General features: G+C 58.5%; 1 protein-coding gene across 1 annotated transcript; it reads left to right on the top strand.

The window, feature by feature from the left end:
- The first annotated feature begins 92 nt into the window (after window positions 1-92).
- NOP14 (NOP14 nucleolar protein) lies at window positions 93-19,448 on the top strand. Its single transcript, XM_045881595.3, has 18 exons — window positions 93-462; window positions 3,221-3,355; window positions 3,825-3,966; window positions 5,893-6,035; window positions 6,485-6,619; window positions 7,396-7,518; window positions 8,242-8,373; window positions 9,223-9,490; window positions 10,298-10,428; window positions 10,969-11,054; window positions 12,099-12,234; window positions 13,922-14,023; window positions 14,509-14,662; window positions 16,026-16,185; window positions 18,042-18,189; window positions 18,733-18,851; window positions 18,930-19,085; window positions 19,289-19,448. The coding sequence occupies exons 1-18, from the start codon at window positions 268-270 to the stop codon at window positions 19,386-19,388; spliced, it is 2,565 nt and encodes an 854-aa protein (XP_045737551.1). The 5' UTR covers window positions 93-267; the 3' UTR covers window positions 19,389-19,448.
- Window positions 19,449-21,136: the final 1,688 nt, after the last annotated feature.

Below are 21,136 nucleotides of genomic sequence, written 5' to 3'. Positions count from 1 at the left end.
GCGCCCTGAGGCGCGTGCGGCGCGGCGCACTACCGCTCCCAGCAGGCCGCGCGCAGGGAGGAGGCGGCGCGTCCGGCGAGCGTGGCCTGCTGGGAGCTGTAGTCACTCGCCCGTAGGCGCGCAGGCTAGCCTGCGGGTCGCGTGTACTTCTCGCCGGCTCGGTTCTCGCGGGACGAGGGCGGGGCGGCTCCCCGGTGCCCGCACGCGTCTCCGGAGGGAGCGCGCCGGGCGGCTGGCAGAGTGGGGCTGCGAGCTGGCGGGAGCGCCATGGGGAAGGCCCGGCCGGCGGCGGCGCGCAGGAAAGGCCCCGGGGCCCCGGCGGGGGCGCAGGGCGGCCGCGCGAGGCCCATCCCCAACCCGTTCGAAGTGAAGGTGAACCGGCAGAAGTTCCCGGTGCTGGGCAGGAAGGCGCGCCATGCCGTGGGACAGCCCGGGGTGTCGCGCGCGCGGGCCGTCCAGAAGGTAAGGGGCGGGGGCCGCGCCGCGGGGACCTGCCGGCGGGGCGGGGCGGGGCGGGGGGTGTCCGGAGAGCGCCAGAGCCCTGGGGTCTCCAGCAGCGTCCGGTGCTTAGGATGGTGCGTGCCCCGGCCGGGGGTCCCCCCGATCTTCCTGCGCGCGTGCAGGGAGCCGGCCCTGGGAAGCTGGCCTCGGTGGACACGCGGCGCGCGTGTGCCCCTGTTCCTCGGTTCCACGGGGCGCCGTGCACGCCTCTTCCAGCCTGTCCTCGCAGGGACTTGGAGCCTCTGGTCCAGGGGCCGCGCATCCTGTTCTTCGCAGGGCAGGGATGTCACGGATGTTGGGAGAACAAGTGCGTCTGTCTTTCCAAGCACAGCACCGTGTCCCTCGCGGGGAGACTGAAACGCCACCCTCTGTGCTTACCGTCCCAGAGTATTCTGCGCCTTTCAGCCTCTGTGCAGGTGGCATTCCATGTTCGGCTCTGAGACGTGTTCCTGGGTTTAACAATATTCAGTAAGACACATAGTATCCTACCGAAAAAATTAAGGTGGGTGGAAAAGTCAGGGCACAGAAGGGACCTGCACGGTTCCCAGGGTCTCAGCTAAGGGCTGGGCTTCACTCGGTTTGAATGTCTGGGAAGCCTGAAGCTCCCTCCTAGCTGCTGGGGGTTAAAGGTCAGTGAGGACTTGCCAACCCAGCCTTCCTGGGCCTGTCCTCCGTGTTCTGCCATGCAGGGCGCTATCCGGTCCTTCTCTGAACTGAAGGGAGTGTCTCCTTACTGACAAGACTAACGTCTGGGGCTGATGAGGCCCCCAGGGCAGCCGTGGGGGACCATGGGGGACCGGGTGACGTGCGCTCCAGAGCAGCTATTTGTTTCCACCAGCGAAGCGTTTTTTCTCATTTCTAGAGCAGGGATAATAACATCCATCCTTTCCCTAATGGTTGTTGTAAGACTAAATAGTACATATTAAGTGTTGCCTAAACACTAGACATTATTCTTGTTTCTCAGCTTGTCATTCTCAGACCTCTTCACAATCTGGCCACAACCTATTATCCTTGCTTTGCCTCTTGCAACCCAGTTTGTCCAAAAGTCCTGTCTTATCCCCCCAAATCCCTCAGGGGCCAGCACAGGTCACCACTTCTGATACTTTCCCAAGCCTTACAGCCCCAGTAGGGCAGGGTGCTCATCCCTGTAGTACCTGACAGAGTCACCTCCGTGCTCTGGCCGGCAGTGAATGGCCCAGAGGCGGGTGTTGGTGCCTCCTCCCATCCCCCGTGCTTTGGGGGCTCAAGTCAAAAGGTATGATAGGAAAATCAGAAACTCCTTCCTAGAGAGAGTCACACTCAAGATTGGAAGGGTGAGCAAAATGTTACAGGTGGGGATGAAGGCCCGTTGTCCCCTGTCACGGGGTGTGTGGCACAGCGTGGGGTGGGAGGGCTCAGAGCTGTCCAGAGGGGACTCGGGTCATCCAGGGCAGTTAGAGCGTGCGGTGAGTGTCGGGGCACGTGGGGCGGCAAGGTGGGCCTGTTCTTCTCATCGGTGACCGTCCCTCAGAAGTAAACGCGCTGTCCCATGTGTCTTCTGCTCCAGTCAGTGGGCAGCGCTTTGGGTAGCACTTGCGTGCACAGCGAGACTGCAGGTGTGGTCAGCGCCATCCTGCGGCCCAGAGTCGCACTCCTCCGTTCTCGCTCAGGTGGTGAGATAACCAGAGTTGACATGTCCGTCGCCCCTCCCAGTGGAATAGGCATTGTATCAAGAAGTGTATATTGAATGCTCACAGTCAGCCTTATGAGGGAAGTACTGGTATCATCCCCATTTACACATGAGAAAACGGAGACGAGGAACCATGCCAGAACTTTCTTCAGGTCAGGATTGGGGGTGTTAAGACCCAAACCCAGAGTTGAGCATGTAACAGACAGCAGTACCTGTGCCCGGCTCTGTCCTGAGCAGTCTTGCATAAATTCTTGTGATCCCATAATCCCGTAGCAAGGGCCAGCGGGAAGGTGAGGCCTCTGGGGACAGAGAGGCTAGGTGCCCCCCCCCGCCCCGAGTCTGAGCTGTCACACTCATGACTGCACCTTGTAGGCCTCACACACATGGGTGATCACGGAAGTGCTGTGGGTAGTGGTGGGGGGGGGTCCCAGTAACCTTTAGCAAGTAGACAGATTTGCAGATCCGGAATCCAAGAGGAGCAAGGATCGACTGTATACAAACGAAGGCGTCCGTGTGACAGAGAGAAAATGGGCAATCCTACTATAGTCTCTGTGTAATCGTAGTTGACACGCATGGCGTCCTTTTCACCTCCTTGTTCGTCTCCCTTGTTCGTTTCCTTGCGGCTAGAACCTCAGCTCCCCTGGCATCTCTTCCTGACGGAGCGACTTCCGCGTACTCATCGTTCTGCTTTCTTTGGGTTGCTGCTGTTTTTCTTTAACCTCTAGTACTGGGCACAGAAGTCCAAGGCACACCCTAGAGAGACCCCCAAGCTTCAGACACAGTCCTCTCTGCCTTCATTATATGGGGCAACCCGCTTCCTCAGTAACTGAGATCTGTCTTTCCAGCCAGTAGATTAGCCCTTTTTTGACTGTTGGTGGCAGTGGCCTCGGGCGTCCAGAATGGCTGTGACAGTGGCATCTTATAATTCATTGGAACCATCGTGTGTCCCCCTGTGGGGGCATTTCCTCTTTAGGGACCAAGATCGCCGAGCCATCAAGAGCTCACAGTTGCCAGGACCCACACTAGATTTTTCTGTGATCTGTTTTCCAGCGCACCCAGACGTTACTGAAGGAATACAAAGAAAGAGATAAGTCCAACGTATTCACAGATAAGCGCTTTGGGGAGTACAGTAGCAACATGAGCTCGGAGGAGAAGATGATGAAGAGGTTTGCCCTGGAACAGCAGGTATGCAGGACAGTGGGAGGAGGGTCTGATGCCACAGTTGTCCACAGAAGCCAAGCAGAAGGAGCTGGTCACCCCGTCGTTCACTTACAATTGTGTGGGCACCCCCCCACACAAGGTACGGTGGCGAGTGCGGCGCCTTGTCTGGCCACCAGCCTGGTGGAAAAGTATCTTGACTCGAGGACAACACGGTGTCCTGAGTTCTTGACTGCAGTGCGGCTCACAGCTCGGTCGGTGGAGAGCCAGTCGGTCGTGGAACATTGGCGGGATTTGCCCATGGCTCGGGTGGGCCCACTGATCCATTTACCTCCTGTGGCTGCTGTTTATCTCTGGATCATTGCTCAAATGACCCAGAAAATCTGATGTGCTTGGGCTATGTTGTCACATTATACAAATAGTGGGAAAATACCTGGGTTTTGCTGCTAAATGGATTGGAAATTTTAGGAAGCTGATTTTTTTTTTCTTCTGTCAGCGGCAACATAAGAAAAAAAGCATCTACAACCTAAATGAAGATGAAGAATTAACTCATTACGGCCAGTCTTTGGCAGACGTCGAAAAGCATAATGACATTGTCGACAGTGACAGTGACACTGAGGAGCGCGGAACGCTGTCTGGTGAGGACGGGGAGCCAGGGGATGGTCTGCTGGTTTCGTCTTCTGTGCCTTTCTCTTCGCACGGTTCATTGTTGGAGATTTTTTGTGCATGCTTACCTGTTAAATGTGGTCACTTAGGTGGTCCTAGCTCACTGTGATGAAGGTAAGCGCTTGGTACCTTCATGTTGACAGCCTGGTCTCCACAGGGCGAGTGGCCTCAGGCTTATCGGCACAAGAGGCTGTGATGCTCAGGTCACTAGGGGAGAAGTCGGGTTCCATGTGTTCCCAGCCTTGGGCCTTGGGGGCTCAGCTGTTCCTTAGACATTTCCTGGCATCCTTTGAATCTGGCTATGAGCTCATCAAAACCCAGGTAACTTAGAAAAGAAAAGCTCTTACTTTTGAGCATACGTGTATTTATAACTTCACAAATGCATCATCCGTAAGTACGTTGTGTTTTGTCTGGCTGCGTGATGAGGTGTCCTCCCTAGAGTAGGAGAGGTTCGTCGTAAAGGTCAATCCTGTCAGGTAGCTCTTACCTCGTTGTGATGGAGGTGTGGGAGGGATCAGAGGGTTCCCAGGGTCTCAGCCGGAGCACCTGCTAACGTGGGACTGCCAGTCACTGAGATGGGCTACCCTGTGACACACACTGGCTTGGGGCAGTTTGAAATGTTGCCGGACGTCCGGGGGAGGCCTCGAGTCCCGGGAGCTGCAGCCTTAGGGATGGGAGGAAAAGAGCAGGTGGGGCATTGGGGGCCACTGCTGAGTCCTGGAGCTCAGGGGCAAACCCCATAGAGAGAGCCTTTTCAGAAGGGAGTGGGAAGGGGGCCTTGCTACTGGCGATAGGAGCCATGAGAACTGGTGAATCCACCCCAGAGGGGAGGCAGGAAGTCAAGGGGAGTGATGGGGGAGTTGGGGAGAGTCAGGACTGAAGGTGGGGTTCCAGAAGCCGTGGTGGGAGAGGGTGGTGAGGAACGCTTCAGCAGGAGAGAAATCCGATAATGACCCAATAAAATAAGAAAAGTTGATTTGGGACAAGAGGCAGTGGAGTTGCTTAGGTCATTTCCTTGAGTAGCTGGGAAGGGACAGCCCAGCCACGTGAGCCCCAGGGCTGCTCTGGGGGAGTTTGGGGGGCGCTGAGAGCCGGGGGGAGTGGAGCACCCTCGGCCCTGGTGATCACTGCCAGGCGGCCTCGAGAGCCCAGCGGGAGTCGGCGGTTCAATACACGGGCCTCTCCTTCCCGCACGCACATCCATCTGCGCAGGTGTGGCCGGGAACAGGTGGCCACGCGAGCAAGGGGGCGAGGGCTGTGGGCCTGCTGTGGGAAAGCAGCCTGAACGTTCTGTTTCTGTTACTGGCAGGTCATTTGGGGGAAATTGCTTCCCATGCAAGCTTCCATTTTCTCATCTGAGATTCTGGGTTTTTTAAGGTTTCTGTCCATCCCAAGTGGATGATTCCCACAGTGTTTTCTCTCTTCTGCCGCGGTGGCCGGCTAACCGACAGGGGCCCCTGCTGCAGGTGCAGGCTCCTGCCCTCAGGACCTTCCAGTCTCGGAGCCCCTGCCCGAGGAGGCGTGAGGGATGCAGGTTCTCTGCGGCCCAATCCTGGGCTTTCTGTCCCGAGACACAGACTCCGCCTTGTTTTACTGCATTTGCTGATCGTTCATGAGATTTGAACACAGTTTACTAGTAGCGCCTTGGTGTTTCCAGGCGTCGGGTCCCGATCAGGGGGTTTTATGGCTCTGGGTTTTCTCGGGATGGTTCATCCTGGGGATTTCTTACATGCCGCTGTGCCTGTGGTCTCGTGCAGCTACGCTGCGGGAGGACTTTTTCCTTGAATATGGGATTGGTTGTCAAATCTGCGCTTGGATGAACATTGGCAGACCAGTGCAGGAACTGGTTTGTGCGCCAGGCCAGCTTCACAGACGCCTTTTCTGCCCTTTGTCCCCAGCCGAGCTGACCGCCGCCCATTTCGGAGGCGGTGGTGGCCTCCTTCATAAGAAGACCCCACTGCAGCAAGGGGAGGAGGAGGAGAAGCCGAGGTCACGCAAAGAACTCATCGAAGAGCTCATCGCAAAGTCCAAGCGAGAGAAGGTGTGTTAGCGCTCCCGGTGGGGCGCTCTGGCCCGGGACCCTCACCAAAACAACTCCCGGGCTCTTCTTCCCTTGTGTGTGTTTAGGCTCTGTTTAACGTTTTCTGTGACTTTAATAGAAGCATTCGTTTTGAATAGGAATATTTTACATTTCATCTTGCGTATACTTCTCACAGTCTGTTGTGTTTGGGGAGGACTTGGGGGTGTCTTTGGTTGGCTTTGTGTGTTGACGTGTATCGCTGTCTTTACTACCAGCAAACTGCTCAGAGCATCCAGATGAACAGTTGATAGCAGGGACTTAGTTCTGTGTGTTGAGATTTTGTAGCTTCGCTTTCCTAAGACACTCATTTCTCGGGGTGTCTCCGTGCTGCTGATCCGAACGCGTTGACTCTGGCTGCTCGCTCGCGGCCCCGCGCTGGCAGCATGCACCACCTTGCTCTCTCTCCCCAGAGGGAGAGACAGGCACAACGGGAAGGTGCCCTGGAGCTCACAGAGAAGCTGGATCAAGACTGGAAAGAAATCCAGACTCTCCTGACACACAGAACTCCCCAGTCCGAGAACAGGGATAAGAAGGAGCACCCCAAGGTGCGTATCAAGTGGACTGGACCTTTCCTCCACTGGTGGAGGCCAGCGTCCCTTCCGGCCTGTTCCTTGACGTAGATAGCTGCCCTCCTTTTCTCTTAGTTCCTCTGTCTTCCAGTGAGATTTCGTGGAATTTCCGGATACGTGTAGTGTCCGTGTAGAGCTAGACAAAAAGAGACTTCAGTATCTACTCCTGGATAATTAAACTAAAGAAAACGGTTGTTTTTGGTATGAGAAATCCTTCGAGGGGAGGCCTTCTCCAGACAGTGTTTGAGTTTTCCCATCACACGTCTGCATGTCCATATATACAGTTACTTAGTTTTCCCTCCAAATGGTGTACGGCTCCTACCACATCCTTTTTAGTCTAAATTGTTGGAAAAGCGGCATTCACCTGCGTGTCTGGCTTCTAGGAAGTATCCAGGATTTCGCCAGACGGCCACATCGCGTGGCCAGCCGTCCACCTTTGTGGGCCACTGACACTGTGGCTGCCACCTTTACCCCAGCCCGTTTTGTGGGCTTCATGCCTAATGAACAATGTTTAGTTTTGTTAAAGCAGGTATGTTCTGAGAAGAATTTCCCAGGAGTGAAAAATCCTATGTGACCTTAAAGGGTCCTGCAGATTGGTTAGAACAGTTTTCTTTCAAGAAGGAAAGACTTGGATACGGTTCGTCTCCCTCCTTCATGATGTCCAGACGTTACCAGATACGTAGGAAGCTGCTTGTGCAGATCATTTAAAAAAACAACGACTAAAAGTGAAAAGTTTCTTCTTTCTGCCCTAGCCTGACGCGTATGACATGATGGTTCGTGAACTGGGCCTTGAAAGGAAGGCCCAGCCCTCTAACAGGATGAAGACAGCGGAGGAGCTGGCAAAGGAGGAACAGGATCGGCTCCAGAAGCTGGAGGTACCGGTGTGACTGCGACCGCGATGGGGCCACAGGGCCCAGCGCCATGCAGGGGGTACCGCGGGTTCTGGGTTTGAGGCCTTTCTTCTCCGTTTTGTGAGGTGGGTTGCAGATGCGCTGTTTTATCAAAGGAATCTTCTTAGACTGTTTAAAGTTTGTTTCTTTTACTATAAATAAATTCCTCTTTTTGATATAAAAACAAGAAAAATGCAGATGATACCCCAAATACACCAAATAAATGAAAGTTTGCTCTAATCCCCTTACCTCAGAACAGCTGCTTACAATCTAGTGCACGGCCTTCTCAACTCATTTTCTGTGCCTTAAAAAAGGCTTTTAAAATTTCATTACTCTAAAACAAAAATGAACATTGACGCACTGTTCTGTATGTGGCCCTTTAGTCCAGCCCTACCCGGGTCTCTTCCCGGCCGGCGGCCTGTGTGCAGACAGCCGCGTGGTTGAGCCCCCGTGGCGTGCCTGCCCCCTCCGTGGCTGCGCGGTGGGGAGTGAAGTCTGCGTAGCTCAGCCAGAAAGACCTTAGAACCACGGGCTTGCCTTCCAGGTGACTAGACGCGCTTGTGCTGCGATACTTGTTTCCATTTGCATGCGGTAGGAGGTCCCTACACGCTAGGGAGAAGGCAGGCTCGGAGCCTCCGGCTCGGGGACCATGGCCTGCAGGAGGGCAGGGCTGGTGTGCCTCCCACGACATGCTTCCTTCCCACCCAGGCTGCGAGACTGCGGAGGATGCGTGGCGAGGACGAGGCCGGTGATGCTAGAAAACCAAAGCACCTGTCCGCGGACGACTTAAATGACGGCTTCGTTCTGGACAAAGACAACAGGCGCTTGCTTTCTTACACAGTAAGGAGTGTGCCTTCGCCAGCTTACTTGCTCTCTGAATTCAGAAGCACGGTTTCTGGTATCTGAGAGGTTCATCCCAGATGGAAATTGAATTTGTAAAAACGCCCGTGTGCTCTGTGTCTGGGAGCACGTGGCGGGTCCGATCCCGCACCTGCAGGCAGGCTACCTGGAGAAGGGGCACGCCAGCCTCGTGCTGTGTCCTCGCTCGCCGACATCGGCTTCCTCCACTCGTAAGTGTGTGGTTATCTGCAGGCTCAGCACTGCTGTTCTGGGAGCCGGTAAAATAATTGAGTTTCTAAAACTCTGTTAGGTCTACACCCTTTCCCCTTCAGAGAATCAGCCTGGTTTCAGGGCGGGAATACAGGAGGAGGCCAGGAGTGTTGAGCAGAAGGGGATCCAAGATGCTGGGTGCTCACAGAACACTGGGGGATTTGGCAGGAGAGCGTCGTCAGGGGTTACCCCCAGGTGTTGAGGTCCCGCCACCTCCAGGTGCAGCCCAGTGTCAGGAAGCCCCTGCTGACCCACCATTTCGCAGCCCCAAAGCCGGTGGTGGGAGGCTGCAGACACAGCCGCTGGAGCCCGTGGCCACCGGGGCGCCTGCCACACCTTGGGTCCCTGCTGCTCCGTGGCAGAAGCTGAGCCTTGCCCGGAGCCCTGGTGGCAGGAATCAGGACGCTGTTCCCCGGCCTGCTGGCCCTGAGGCTCTGGAGCTCGCCACCTGGCACGCAGCCGGTGCGGAGGGTGGATGCGGCACTCGGTGCTTGTGCTCCTTGTGTGTGCAGTGTCCAACATCGCTACAGGGTGTTCCCCCGGGGTAGTGAGGCCTGTGGTCCCCCTGCTCTACCCTAGGATGGAAAGATGAGCATCAAGGAAGAGCAAAGCAGGGAAGCTAGTGACGGCGAGAGCAAAGAGGAACAGGGCGAAGACCCGAGCGAGGAGGACCCAGAGGACAGCAGTGACCCCGAGGGACACTTAGACTTGGAATCGGATGCGGAGAGCGAGGAGGACTGTGGGTGGCCAGACAGAGAGCCCCGGCAAGCCCCGGGGAGAAGAATGACAAGCGATGATCACAAAGCTCGAGAACCTGCCAGAACCGAGCTGCCCTATACATTTGCAGGTAGACAGATGCTGGCTTTTCTTACATGTTGGGATGACCTCTGTGACCTAGCGACAAGTCTTCCTCACTAGGACCGAGGGTGCGCTTCTGGGCACGTGGACCCATAACGTCTGGGCTTGAGGAGCACTGTCCTCCTCGGCAGTGTCTGGCCAGTGTTAGCCAGCTTCTGTCGTGTGGCTGGGGACAGTTTCGTGGACCGGCCACAGCACGAGGACGACACGCCTTTCCACTGGAGGTCGCCGTGCTCTTTCCATGGCCAGCCTTTTGTGGTGGAAATGTGGCTGCCACAGAGAGCTGGGGCGGGGCCTGGGAGATGGGGGTCACCTGTGAGGAGGCTTCCTATGGGCCACATAATCCCTTACAGCGAATGTTGTGTGTTGTATGGTCTGGTGCGTGGAGAAGAATCATCCAGTTCTAGCGAGCAGTCCTAAATTGTCCCGTGACTTACGGTCACTTCCAGAGGCTGGCTCCCTCGGGCATGGCCGGCGATCGGTGGGAGTCTGGGTGGTGACAGCACTCTGCCACGTGGCTCCTTCCAGCTCATTCTGGGCCAGTGTGGACACTAAACCCAGTGTCTGCTGCCTGGTCGCCGATCAGTAGCCTGTCCCACCGCCCCTCTCCCCCAGGACACGCAAGAGCACCTGTTAGATCCAGCGGCGGTGGTCCTGGTGGGAGGTAAAGCGTGTCTGAAATACGCGTGAAGTTGTCTCATGGTGAAGTGATATCACCCCTGTTCTGTTTCATTTCCAACCTCTGTGTGATCAGAAACGTGATTCTCTTTTTAAGTGTGTTTTGCATTTTTGACAGCCCCTGAATCCTACGAGGAACTGAAATCCTTATTATCAGGAAAAACGATGGAGGAACAGCTTGTGGTGGTGGAGAGAATTCAAACATGCAACCATCCAAGTCTCGCCGTGGGAAACAAAGCAAAACTGGAAGTACGTGCCCCGTGTTGGGAGTGTCAGGGCGGCCCCCCACCCCGTCTGTGTGTCCGAGGTGTGTGCGCCTTAGCCCCCTGCGGCTACGAGCGCCCCGTGCCGTGACCCCACCGCGTGCCCCGGAGTGGGTGCTGTTGCCCTCCGCTCACAGGTGAGGGAGACTGAGGCCCTGGGCGTGTGGCTCACGTGGCCTCAAGCCAGAGAGCGAGCCCTTCAGGGAGATGAGGACTTGGAATGTGCCTTTTCTTCTCCGCGAGTGCTGCCCGTTGACGGATAAGGCACAGGGCTGGGCGCGCTCTTGGTCTGAAGACCTGGGCGCTGTCTGCCGTCCTGCAGAAGCACACGCCCCAAGGCCTTCTGCTGACCCCCTCCTGGTGTGGGACCGGCTTCTTGGCCTACGCTGTGCAAGGTGCTCCCGTCAGTGGCCCCGAGGCACGTGCGCACACATGTTAGCCAGACGCAGGGGACGGCCCCCTGTGAGCCGGTGGCTTTATTCTGCGGGTCGGCACTGAGCTCTGCTCCCAACCTGTGTTTCCGCAGAAACTGTTCGGCTTCCTTTTGGAGTACATTGGAGATTTGGCTACAGAGGATCCACCAGACCTCAGAGTAATTGATAAATTGGTTGTGTAAGTAACCACGGCAGGTTGACTGGAATGCGGGGCAGAGGTGAACAGCTCTTTCCCTGTTTGCAGTCATAAAAGTACGTCGCGGAATTAGAAAGGTTGACTTTGTAAACAGGCCCCCTGGCATACGCTAGCTACAGTGATTTCAGTGACCACAGCCCCCTCAGAGTGGCGTTAGCACACTGCTCCCATCACCCTGGGGACGGACATGCTGTTAACTACAAATGAGTCAGCTTTCAGGCAGTTGAACACTTCATCCTTGCTCGTGCTGTTTGGAGGCTTATTGTGTGTTTCATTCGCCAATGAAATTGCAAGCTCTGCTCAGACGGGCCGACGGGTGTTTGGGACACGTGGTAGACTGTGTCCTGGTATTGTCCAGAAACCCGCCTGCTCCAGGTCCACGCTTCAGTGGGACCCGACAGGCTGGTGCTGCGAGCATCAGGGAGGCCAGCCCCCCTGGTCTTCCCGTTCCCGCCCTGCCCAGGGACGGCTGAGCCTTCGCTCCCCGGGGACCCCCGTGAAGGCAGAGACTGGAGCGTGGCTCCTGGCCCCTCGTTGGCCGGAGGGAGGTGTGGTAGATTGAGGGTTAGTGAGCGCCAGGGCCCCATAGGGGCCTGTCTGGGGCCAGCCCCATGCTGCGCAGCCCACGTCCCCATGCCACCTTCTGCCGTTACCACAGCGCTTGTGAGGAACCAGTAAGTTCCTGTGGATGGCACCTTGGAACCGTCCGCCGAGCCTGGCTCGGAGAATGTGCTTCTTATGGCATTATGCTTCTGCCGTCGATGTTGAGAAGTTAGACTTTCTAGGAGGTGGCCAAAGTACGTATAGATTGTTATAACACAAACATGTTAGAAGCAGTATCCCGACTGCCAAGAAGGGCAGCCAGACCAGTAAGAGGAAAAGTGGGTTCGTCCAGGGGCTTCTGGGCTGACTTGCTCAGCCAGCAGGTGACTTCGCAGGAGCATGGTGAACGTGAGGTTTGCGGGCTTTCTTTCTGATTTCGTTATCTGAGGTCATTTTCCCCTGACCTGTGTTTCTGATGAACAGGCAGTTATATAATCTTTGCCAGATGTTTCCTGAGTCTGCGAGCAACTCCGTAACATCTGTCCTGCGAGACGCCATGCACGAGATGGAAGGGGCCATTGAGGCCAGAGGCCAGGCGGCGTTTCCGGGCCTGGACGTGGTGAGTGGGGACTTGGTCTCAGGCACGGGGGCCGGTGCTGTTGGCCGGCCAGGAGGGCTGGCTGAGTGGAATGTGTGTGGTTTGGCGGGTTCGCCATGCCCTCGAGCCTCCAGACTGAGCTGGAGAACAGACCGGAACAAGGTGGAAAGGACTGTTTACGCGTGAACACGTCACTGCGGTGTGTTTCAGTGGTTTGATTCCGTGCGAATGGGGCTGTCTGTGGTCTTCGTGGCGAAGAGGCTTTGGGCCAACAGAATGAGTGTGTGTTGGGAAGGACTGAGCCCGAGCCCTGGCCCTGCTGTGGCCCCACTGAGACAGCCGAGCCCCTCTGAGGGCTCTAACGGCTCGTGGCGGCTGCGGGCCACCTCGTCAGCATCCGTGACCTCGAAGAAGTACTTGCTCCGTCTGTTCCCTGCTCTGGGATTTCTGTAGAAATGAAAAACCGTGATTAACAAAAACTCAAAAACACAGGGTCTGTGTTCCTGGTTTTAGTGGACCCCCCCCCCCCAAAGCGGGATCTGAGTCAGTGTCCGTGAGCCTCAGCCCCCGGCAGACACTCCCTGTGTCACCGGAGTGGCCTGTTCCCGCAGACTCCGTGCGACAGGCCCGGCCAGTTCCTCCGATGAGCTGTGCGGCCGGCTCCTTGTCTGTGAGCAGGGGTGGGGGGGTGCAGTTAAGCCTCCCGTGAGGTTCGTGACCGTGGCACGGCTGGACGCAGTGGTCAGGTCGCGGGCTGTCGCCATCACAAGCGCTCCCTCAGTGGACACGCGTGGTCCACTGCGGGCGAAGCGAGGCCGAGCGGGCTGGGTGCGGGAAGCCGCGGGTGCTCTCCCTTCCCCTCTGCCTCCCTGAGCCTGCGTCCCCTGGAGTCCCAGGTCAGGGCGGCGGAAGGAGGAAGTGGGGGCTCCGGGGTGTGCCTGACGTGTTCAGGGGGGTTGGGAGGATTTCCTGGTGCCTGTGGGCCAGAGGGAGGGTGTGCAGACCCTGCCGAGCCAGGGTGCAGGGGTGCTCTTCGGCTTCAGCGCGAAGCAGCCTCCCTGGCGCCTCCCGGGTGCGGAGCCCGTGGGCGCGTCCGGCCGGGGGTCCCCGGAGAGCGTCGTCCTCTGAGCCAGCACTCCTGCCGCCACCCACGTAGCCTCGCACGTCGTGGTCGGGCGCGCAGGCCAGAGCCGCGGCTCCGGCTGGCGGCTTGGGGCCGAGCCGAGCCTGGTGCGGCGGGTGGACTCGCCCGTCCTTCCTCCCCTGCCAAGGCGCGCCTGCGCCCTCGGCCGCCGCAGTAGCCTCGCCAGCCACCCAGCGTCTCGGCCCGCTGGGCAGTGAAGAGTAGTCTGTGACGTAGCTTTGGTCTGCGCCTCCCTTGCTGGGCGCCGCGCCCACGACGGTTCCGTGTCTGAGAGGAACTCCTCTGGGTGAGCGGTTCTCGCCGCGTCCTCCGCCCGTCGGGGGCTAGTCCTGAGGCGGCGCTCGGGCAGAGTCCGGCGTGCGTGCGTGCGCGCGTGCGTGCGCGGCGTGCGCGGGGCGTGTGCGCGCGGGGGCGGCCGTGGAGGTGGGGCGCCGGCAGGGGCGCCGGCAGGGGCGCCGCGGCCCCTCCCGGGCGGCTCAAGCCCCGCTTTGGTCCTGGCCTGTGGGAAGGGCCGTGTTTTGAACCTGCCTCGCTTTCTCTAATCCGGGTGGGGACGCTTTTCAGCTCGTTTATTTGAAAATCACCGGGACGCTGTTTCCAGCCTCCGACTTCCGGCACCCCGTGGCGACGCCCGCGCTCGTGTGCATGAGCCAGCTGCTCACCAAGGTACGTCCTTGGCGGCCGAGCGAGGCTGCGGGGCGTCGCGCTTGCGGCCCGGGCGCGGGAGAGGCTCAGGAAGGGGCCTGTGGACGACCCCGGAGATGGCCCCGGCGAGGCTGTGGAAGGTGTGACGCCAGAGAAGAGCCCTGGAGTCAGTGGTGACGCACCAAGCGTGCCGAGGGCCCCGTTCCCCTTTCGGCTTAAGCCCGAGGGGTCGTGTTTCCCGGGCCGGCGTCTGGTGCACGCTCGGGGCCAGTGTTGCCCCGCGGGGCGGGGTCTTCGCGAAAGGGGCGGAGCCCCGGGGCCTTGACGCCTTGGCCGCCTTTAATCCCGCTCGGCCCGCTGCGGGGAGGGGCGGTGCTTCCTCCGGGCGGGGGGCGGGGGGGGCGGGGCCTGGGGCCACAGACCTCGGCCGGACGCCAGCCGGGGCAGCCGGCCAGCCTTCCGGAACGTTCTTCTGACCCCCGGCCGCCCCCTGTGGTCCTTGCCAGTGCCCCGTCCTGTCTCTCCAAGACGTGGTGAAGGGCCTGTTCGTGTGCTGCGTGTTCCTGGATTACGTGTCTCTGTCGCGGAGGTTCATCCCGGAGCTCATTAATTTCCTCCTCGGGATCCTTTACGTCGCGACTCCAAACAAGCATGGCCACGGTGAGTGGGTCGGCCGTGCGCCTTGTGGAGAGTGTGGGACGTGGAAAGTGAGACGTCAAACCCCGCCGTCCAGAGCGACGGCCTCTCCCCTGTGCGGCTGGGCGGACGCCCCTGCACCCAGCGGAACCGGGGCCCCACTCTTGCCGCCACCACGGCCACGCGCAGTGAGTCCCATCCGTGGCGTGGACCCCAGATGGCTGAGCTGTCAGAAGCTCACGAAACAGCTCAGTTCTTTCATGTTGATTCTGTGTTGAGATAACATTTTTAAGACGGGGTTAGACGAATGTATCATTAAGATCTTTTTTCTGTGCCCCAAGAACGTTTGCGCTCCCTCCGTGTGGCCCACGTGGTTTCTAGTGCGCAGCCCTGTCTCTAGTTTCTAGAGTGCCGGGAATCCTGGAAGGAGTGACCATCAGAAGCCACGTTGTAACGAGAGGCAGTTCTAGCGTCTGTTGACCTGCTAGGCTGTGCTGGTCTTAAGGCCCCCCTCCCCCCAGCAACACCCGCGATGCTGACCACTCACTGCTCCCCTGGGTTGTCGGGCTGCCACCCGGTCTCTGCCCCTCGCTCTGTGTCCTTAGGCTCCCCTTTCCTGCCCCGATCGATCGTCCGTCGTATCTCTGATCCAATGCCACCACGTAGGATGCCAGTCATACGGAGCACCTCACCAGTGCCGGGGGGGGGGGGCACTTCAGCCCCAGCAGCTCCTCCGTTCAGGACCCTCAGCACACTGTCCTGCTTCCCCTGCGTGCAGCTGCTGCGCCCGGCCAGCACTGACCCCCTCGCCGCAGACTCCCGTGCGCCGGGCCTGGGCCTGGGGAGGCACAGTCTGGCCGGGGGGCCTGTCAGAGTGGACGCTGCGGTGGGGGCGGGCGGCGGCCCCTCTCCCTTCACCCTGCCACCGCCAACTTTGCTGTGCCAGGCGTACGCCAGGCCGGCCGGGCCCAGTGCCTCGATTGCTCTTCCGGGTGGTGACGGGGTTAAGTCCACTCCGCCGGCGTTCATCCTCCGGGACAGGCCTTCTCTGACCTTAGTTTACTAGGTTCCCTGTGCCACCTGCACCCACTCTCCCCCCACCCGCCACCCCTGCCCTGCATCTCTGGCCCACCACATCTCTTTTTGATGCTCCATCCAGTTAACTCTGTCTTCCGGGCATTGTCTACTGCCTGTCTCCCCTTCGAGGTCAGGGACCTGGGCTCTTCCTTCCGTCACCCCTGCGGAGGCTGTAACTCCACCTCTGTGGGGTGAACACAGGCTGCGTGTGTCCGAAGTGACCCTTCTAACTGCGTCACCATGCAGAGTCTGCCCTGTGACCTCGTGATGCTCAGAGGCCACCTCTGTCCTTATCCCGCTTGGACTTCAGGTTACACTCTGGTGCACCCTTTCAGAGCATCTGGGAAGAACTCGGAGTTGCTCGTGGTTTCTGACCAAGAGGACATAGCCACGTGGCAGAGGAGAGGCCTGTCCCTCGGCTGGGCCGGTGGACTGAAGGGCCAGACTAAGACAGAGGCCAACCACACCAGGTAGGCGGGGGGCTTGGGGCGCCAGGGAGGGCGTGCTCAGTGCCGGGCCAGCCTGGAACCAGACACAGCTGGGACCCGTGAGGACGCATCCAGTGTCACTCCGCAGATGGTACAATCTTATATGAGGGAAATCCTAAAGACTCTGCAAAAGAGCTGTTAGATTTCATAAACTAATTCAGTGAAGTAGCAGGATACAAATTCAACAAAAAATCACTTGCGTTTCTATATGCACTGAACAATTGAAAAGGAAATTAGAAAATTCCGTTTACAACAGCATCAGAAAGAATAGAACATGGGAATTGAAAACCAAGGAGGGAAGGATAATTGAGACAAAACATCGTGGACGCTGTTAAGTAAGACAAAGTGCAAGAAAACAGCTCATGTTCGTGGATCTGAGGACTCCCCTCCAGACACCATCACACTGGGGATTGGGTTTCAGCATGTGAACTGGGGGGACACACACATTCAGTGCACAGGAGGGCTGGGGCTTTTTATTTATTTTTTTTTTTTTAAAGATTTTATTTATTTATTTGAGAGAGAGAGTGAGAGAGAGAGAGCACAAGAGGGGGGAGCGGGAGAGGGAGAAGCAGACTCCCTGCTGAGCAGGGAGCCCGATGTGGGACTCGATCCCAGGACTCCAGGATCATGACCTGAGCCGAAGGCAGTCGCTTAACCGACTGAGCCACCCAGGCGCCCTGGGGCTTTTTATTAGATCTCCTTCTGTTCTCTGATTTTTTAAAAGTATGGATTTGAAATATCCTTTTGTTGTAAAATACACAACAGAAAGTTTACCGTCTTCATCAGTGAGGCCAACAGTTGAGTGGAATTCAGTACATTTACATCCTGGTGCAGCCACCACCTCCTTTCACCCCCAGAAGTCCCCATTCGTAAGACAAGTTGTGTACCCACCACACACTCACTCCCCAGCCCTGGCGCCCCACCCTGCCGGTCTGCCTTGTCTGCAGCATCTGGCTCCTCCGGGGACCTCCTAGAAGTGGGGTCACAGTGTCTGTCCTCTCTGGCTCGCATATTTCACTTTATAGCATCATGTTCTCCCAAGTGCATCCACGTGGTGGCAGGTGTCAGAATGTCCTTCCTGTTTAAGGCTGGATAACATTCCATCGTGTGGATGGACTACGTTTTGTTCATCCATCTGTCCACCCGTCCACGGACACTGGGGTGCTTCCCTGTCTCAGCTGCTGTGCATGATGCTGCCATGAACATGGGGGTGCCGGCATCTCATTGAGGCCCTTCTGTTAATTCTTTTGGGTATATACGCAGAAGCAGAATTGCTGGGTCGTACAGTAGTTTTAGGTTTCGTGGTTTTGAGGACCCCCCCCCCACTGTTGAATCCCTGCCAGGTTCTCCGTGTCCTCCCAGCATTTATTTTTTTAACAGTAGCCATTCTCCTGGGTAAGAGGTGTTAACTCCATGTGGTTTTGATTGGCATTTCCCTGAAGAGGAGTGCTGCTGAGCGTCTGGCCATCTGCAGGTCTTCCCCGGGAAATGTCTGGGCAGGTCCGTGAAAAGAGAAAAAACTTTCCCAGAACGTGTATTATTTTTCAAGATAATGTCGGCTTGATTTTGCAGATAGTCATTTAAAAACTAAAGTGGAGCCACTCATTTTCAAGTTGCTGCTGCATTTCCCACAGTGACCCTCTGTGCTCAGGGACACGGGGCATCTGTCCCACCCACTGCCACGCTGGACGTGGACTCCAGCCCCTGTTGGGTTTTTCAGAGCTGTGGGTTGGACATTTTAGTTTTTGCCGAGAGGATGGACACTGGCAGTGACCGAACCGAATGAGCTGGACCCCTTCCTGCCTCTGGCCCTGAAGCTGGGTGTTGCCCCCTTGCAGACTGTCCTGCCTGGCCGTGTGTCTGGCCTTGGTGAAGCGCTGCATGCTACTCTACGGCCCACTGCCGTCCTTCCAGACCATCGTGAGGCCGCTCGGAGCCCTGCTGACAGAGCACCTGGCCGACAGCAGTCGCCCCCCGGAGCTCCAGGTGAGGCCTCCCACCATGCGGCCCTCTGCGCAGGCTCGGCCGCCTCTGTGAGAGGGAGCAGGCTAGTGGGCGAGCTTGTCTAGAGGTGCAGCTCTAGAAACAGCCCTGGGAAATGACGGTAGTGGGATGACTTAGGAGAGGTGACCGTTCTCCTGCACGGGGTCTTGCTCGGTGCCCGTGGTGTGCCCCCTCCCCCCGGCCGCCGGGGCTACAGTGAAGGCGCTCCCGTGTGTGTCCATAGGGGTGGGTCACTCAGGCCCATTGTGACCAGTTTCTCTGGGGAAGGAGATTCCATGGTGTCTGCTGGATGCCGAAGCACTCCCAAGTGCCCAGGGAACCTTCTAGAAGGGTCTCAGGCGTCTGTCGTCCTGCCAGCGGGAAGGGTGCACAAGGCTGTGAGCTGTCCCATGCGCAGGCCCCCCACCCCTGTCCGCACGGCGGTGGGGCTCCCTCGGCTGTGCCCCCGTTTAGCAGAGGCAGCCCTGGGCCCCAGGCCCCATGCCAGGCGAGCCTGCTGCAGCCTCAGCGTGCCCCGGGTTTCAGGAGCTGTGCCGGAGCGCGCTGGCCGACGTGGAAAAGCACGAGCAGCGCTGCCGGCCGCTGGTGTGTGAGAAGAGTAAGCCGCTGCCGCTGAAGCTCTTCACCCCCCGGCTGGTCAGAGTGTGCGTGTCGGGGTCGGGCGGCGGGGGTGGGGGCGGGGAGGCAGGCGGGCTGGACCTGACACTGGCTTTCCTCCTCAGCCTCGAGTTCGGGAAGAAGCAGGGAAGCAGCAAGGAGGAGCAGGAGAGAAAGAGACTGATCCACAAACACAAGCGTGAATTTAAAGGAGCCGTCCGGGAGATCCGCAGGGACAACCAGTTCCTGGCTCGAATGCAGCTCTCGGAGACCCTGGAACGGTGAGCGGCGGTGGTGGCTGGGGCTGCCGGGGGGTCGGGCCGGGTCCCCGTGAGTGACTGCCGGCCCCGGGGCCTGGGCAGGCGCGTTTCCTGCCGCTCCGTGTGCGCTGGCCCGCATGGATGCGAGCTGCTACTGGGTCATGTAGGGAAAAGGGCAAAAGCTGATGTAAAAATGGGGTTTTTTCTTTTTTTTTTTTTTTAAGGGATGCGGAAAGAAAGCGAAAAGTGAAACAGCTTTTTAACAGCCTGGCCACACAGGAAGGTGAATGGAAGGCTCTGAAGAGGAAAAAGTTCAAAAAATAGTTTCCCAGACAGGGCAGGGAGGTGCTGTGCACTGAACGTAATAAAGGCCGCCTTCCCGTGCGCCCGGGCTCCTCCCTGTGCTCCGGCCCCTGGGCCTCCCGGGGAGCCAGGCCTCGCCAGCGAGCGGGGGCTTCTGCTCCATCCCCTGCAGATGCGCCCCCGTTAATCACAAGGTTTGGGACTGAGGGTGAGGATGCGTTCTGCTCAGTACCATCCGATGAGGCAGGCAACGTGGGGCCCAGCGTGGAGGCCCAGCCCTCCCCGGGCTGGCGCTGGAGGCCGACGTCACACAGCCTGCGGCGCACTGACCGGCCCTGCATGGTGGCCCCGGTGCCCAAGCAGCGGGTCCCTGAGGTCACACAGCCAGCCATAGCAGTGACTGCAGAGGGATCGGAGGCCTGGCCAGAATGGATGTGGGGGCCAAGGGACAGGGTGACCTGACGGTGGTGGGGAGAACAGGGACTTTGATCTCAGACAAGTTGGGGGGTGTTGGAAGTCAGGACGCAGAGCATGGGGCCAGTGTCCCTGCGGGCGCGTGGGACTCAAGCCGTGCTTGCCCAGATTAGCCTTGGGCTTGGGCGTGAGACGCGGGAACACTCAGCCAGCCTCCCCTAGGCTCGTTGGAGACCCGCTTGCCTCGTGTGTGGCTCCCCAAATCCACAGGCCCTGTCACACACTCTCGGCTGGGGAGGCCTGGCCTGCTGATCCCACACAGCCTTTGCCGTTACACAGCTGTTGCTACTTTAATTCCCCAAGTCCCTGGACCCAGGACTCTCGCCCGACCGCCCCAGGAAAGGGAGACCAAGTCAGGTGCTGGGCTTTTGGGTGGAGGCCTTGCTCGTCAGTCCCATGGGGATGGAATGTGCCCACCACTAGCCCATAACACCCCAGCTCTGGATCACGTATCACTGGAACATACCTCACTCTGCCCACCCTGAGCCTCTCCCCAACCCCACTCCAGACGTAATTCTTGGAAATACATCTGTGCGGCTGGTCCGTCACAGCCCTGCCTCCACCCCTTGCAGAGGGGAGTATATAGAATGATGGAAGAAGGTATGAAACCCAGCTGGGACCCACCTGGCCCAGGAGGAGGGCTGTCCTGAGCAGTTCTGATGAATTCTGCGTACGTATTCCCAGCTCTGCCCTTCTGCCGGCACCCCCAGCATCTAAGGACGTTAACGGGGCCGGGGCCAAAGCCTCAGGCGTGGAGGCCACAGGCTACTGAAGGGGCGGCATGGCTCAGCTGGAAGAAAATGAACATGACCCAGACCCGTCCTTTGGGGAAAGCTGACTGGTTTGGGTTAGAGGTAGACTCCTTGCCTCTATCAGGCAGCGTGTGACTGCGATGATCTTTATTTGGGATTTTAATATGGTGTAAAGAGGGGGTATGCGTGCCAAGTTGACAAGGTGGGCTGTGGACACACATCAACATGGAAACCTAACCACATTTACCAAACTTCCCGTTACTTTCTGGTTAAGGCTGGCCAGTCTCAGGAACCTTGGAAGCCAGGAGGTGGGAGGGAGGAGGGCAGAGATGCGGAGGTGAGGAGGGAGATCGGGGGGGGGGGGGGGGAAGGGAGGAGGTGAGGGCCTCCGCGACCCGGGGCCAGGCCGGCGGCAGGAGAGGCCAGCGGGGGGCCCCCTACCCCCTCACCCACCTGCCCCGGGGCCCAAGTGTGTGCGGTCCCAGCCGCGCGCCGGCACGTCGGAGGCGCCCGCTGGCCGGAGGGGGTCGGGGCTGGCCCGCA

Source organism: Mirounga angustirostris, unplaced genomic scaffold (genome assembly GCF_029215605.1).
Source record: "Mirounga angustirostris isolate CCGP_5_RB_7025 unplaced genomic scaffold, mMirAng1.0.hap1 SCAF_2, whole genome shotgun sequence".
NCBI lineage: Eukaryota > Metazoa > Chordata > Mammalia > Carnivora > Phocidae > Mirounga > Mirounga angustirostris.
The sequence above is the reverse complement of the archived record's forward strand: the minus strand, read 5'-3'. Positions and strand labels throughout refer to the sequence as shown.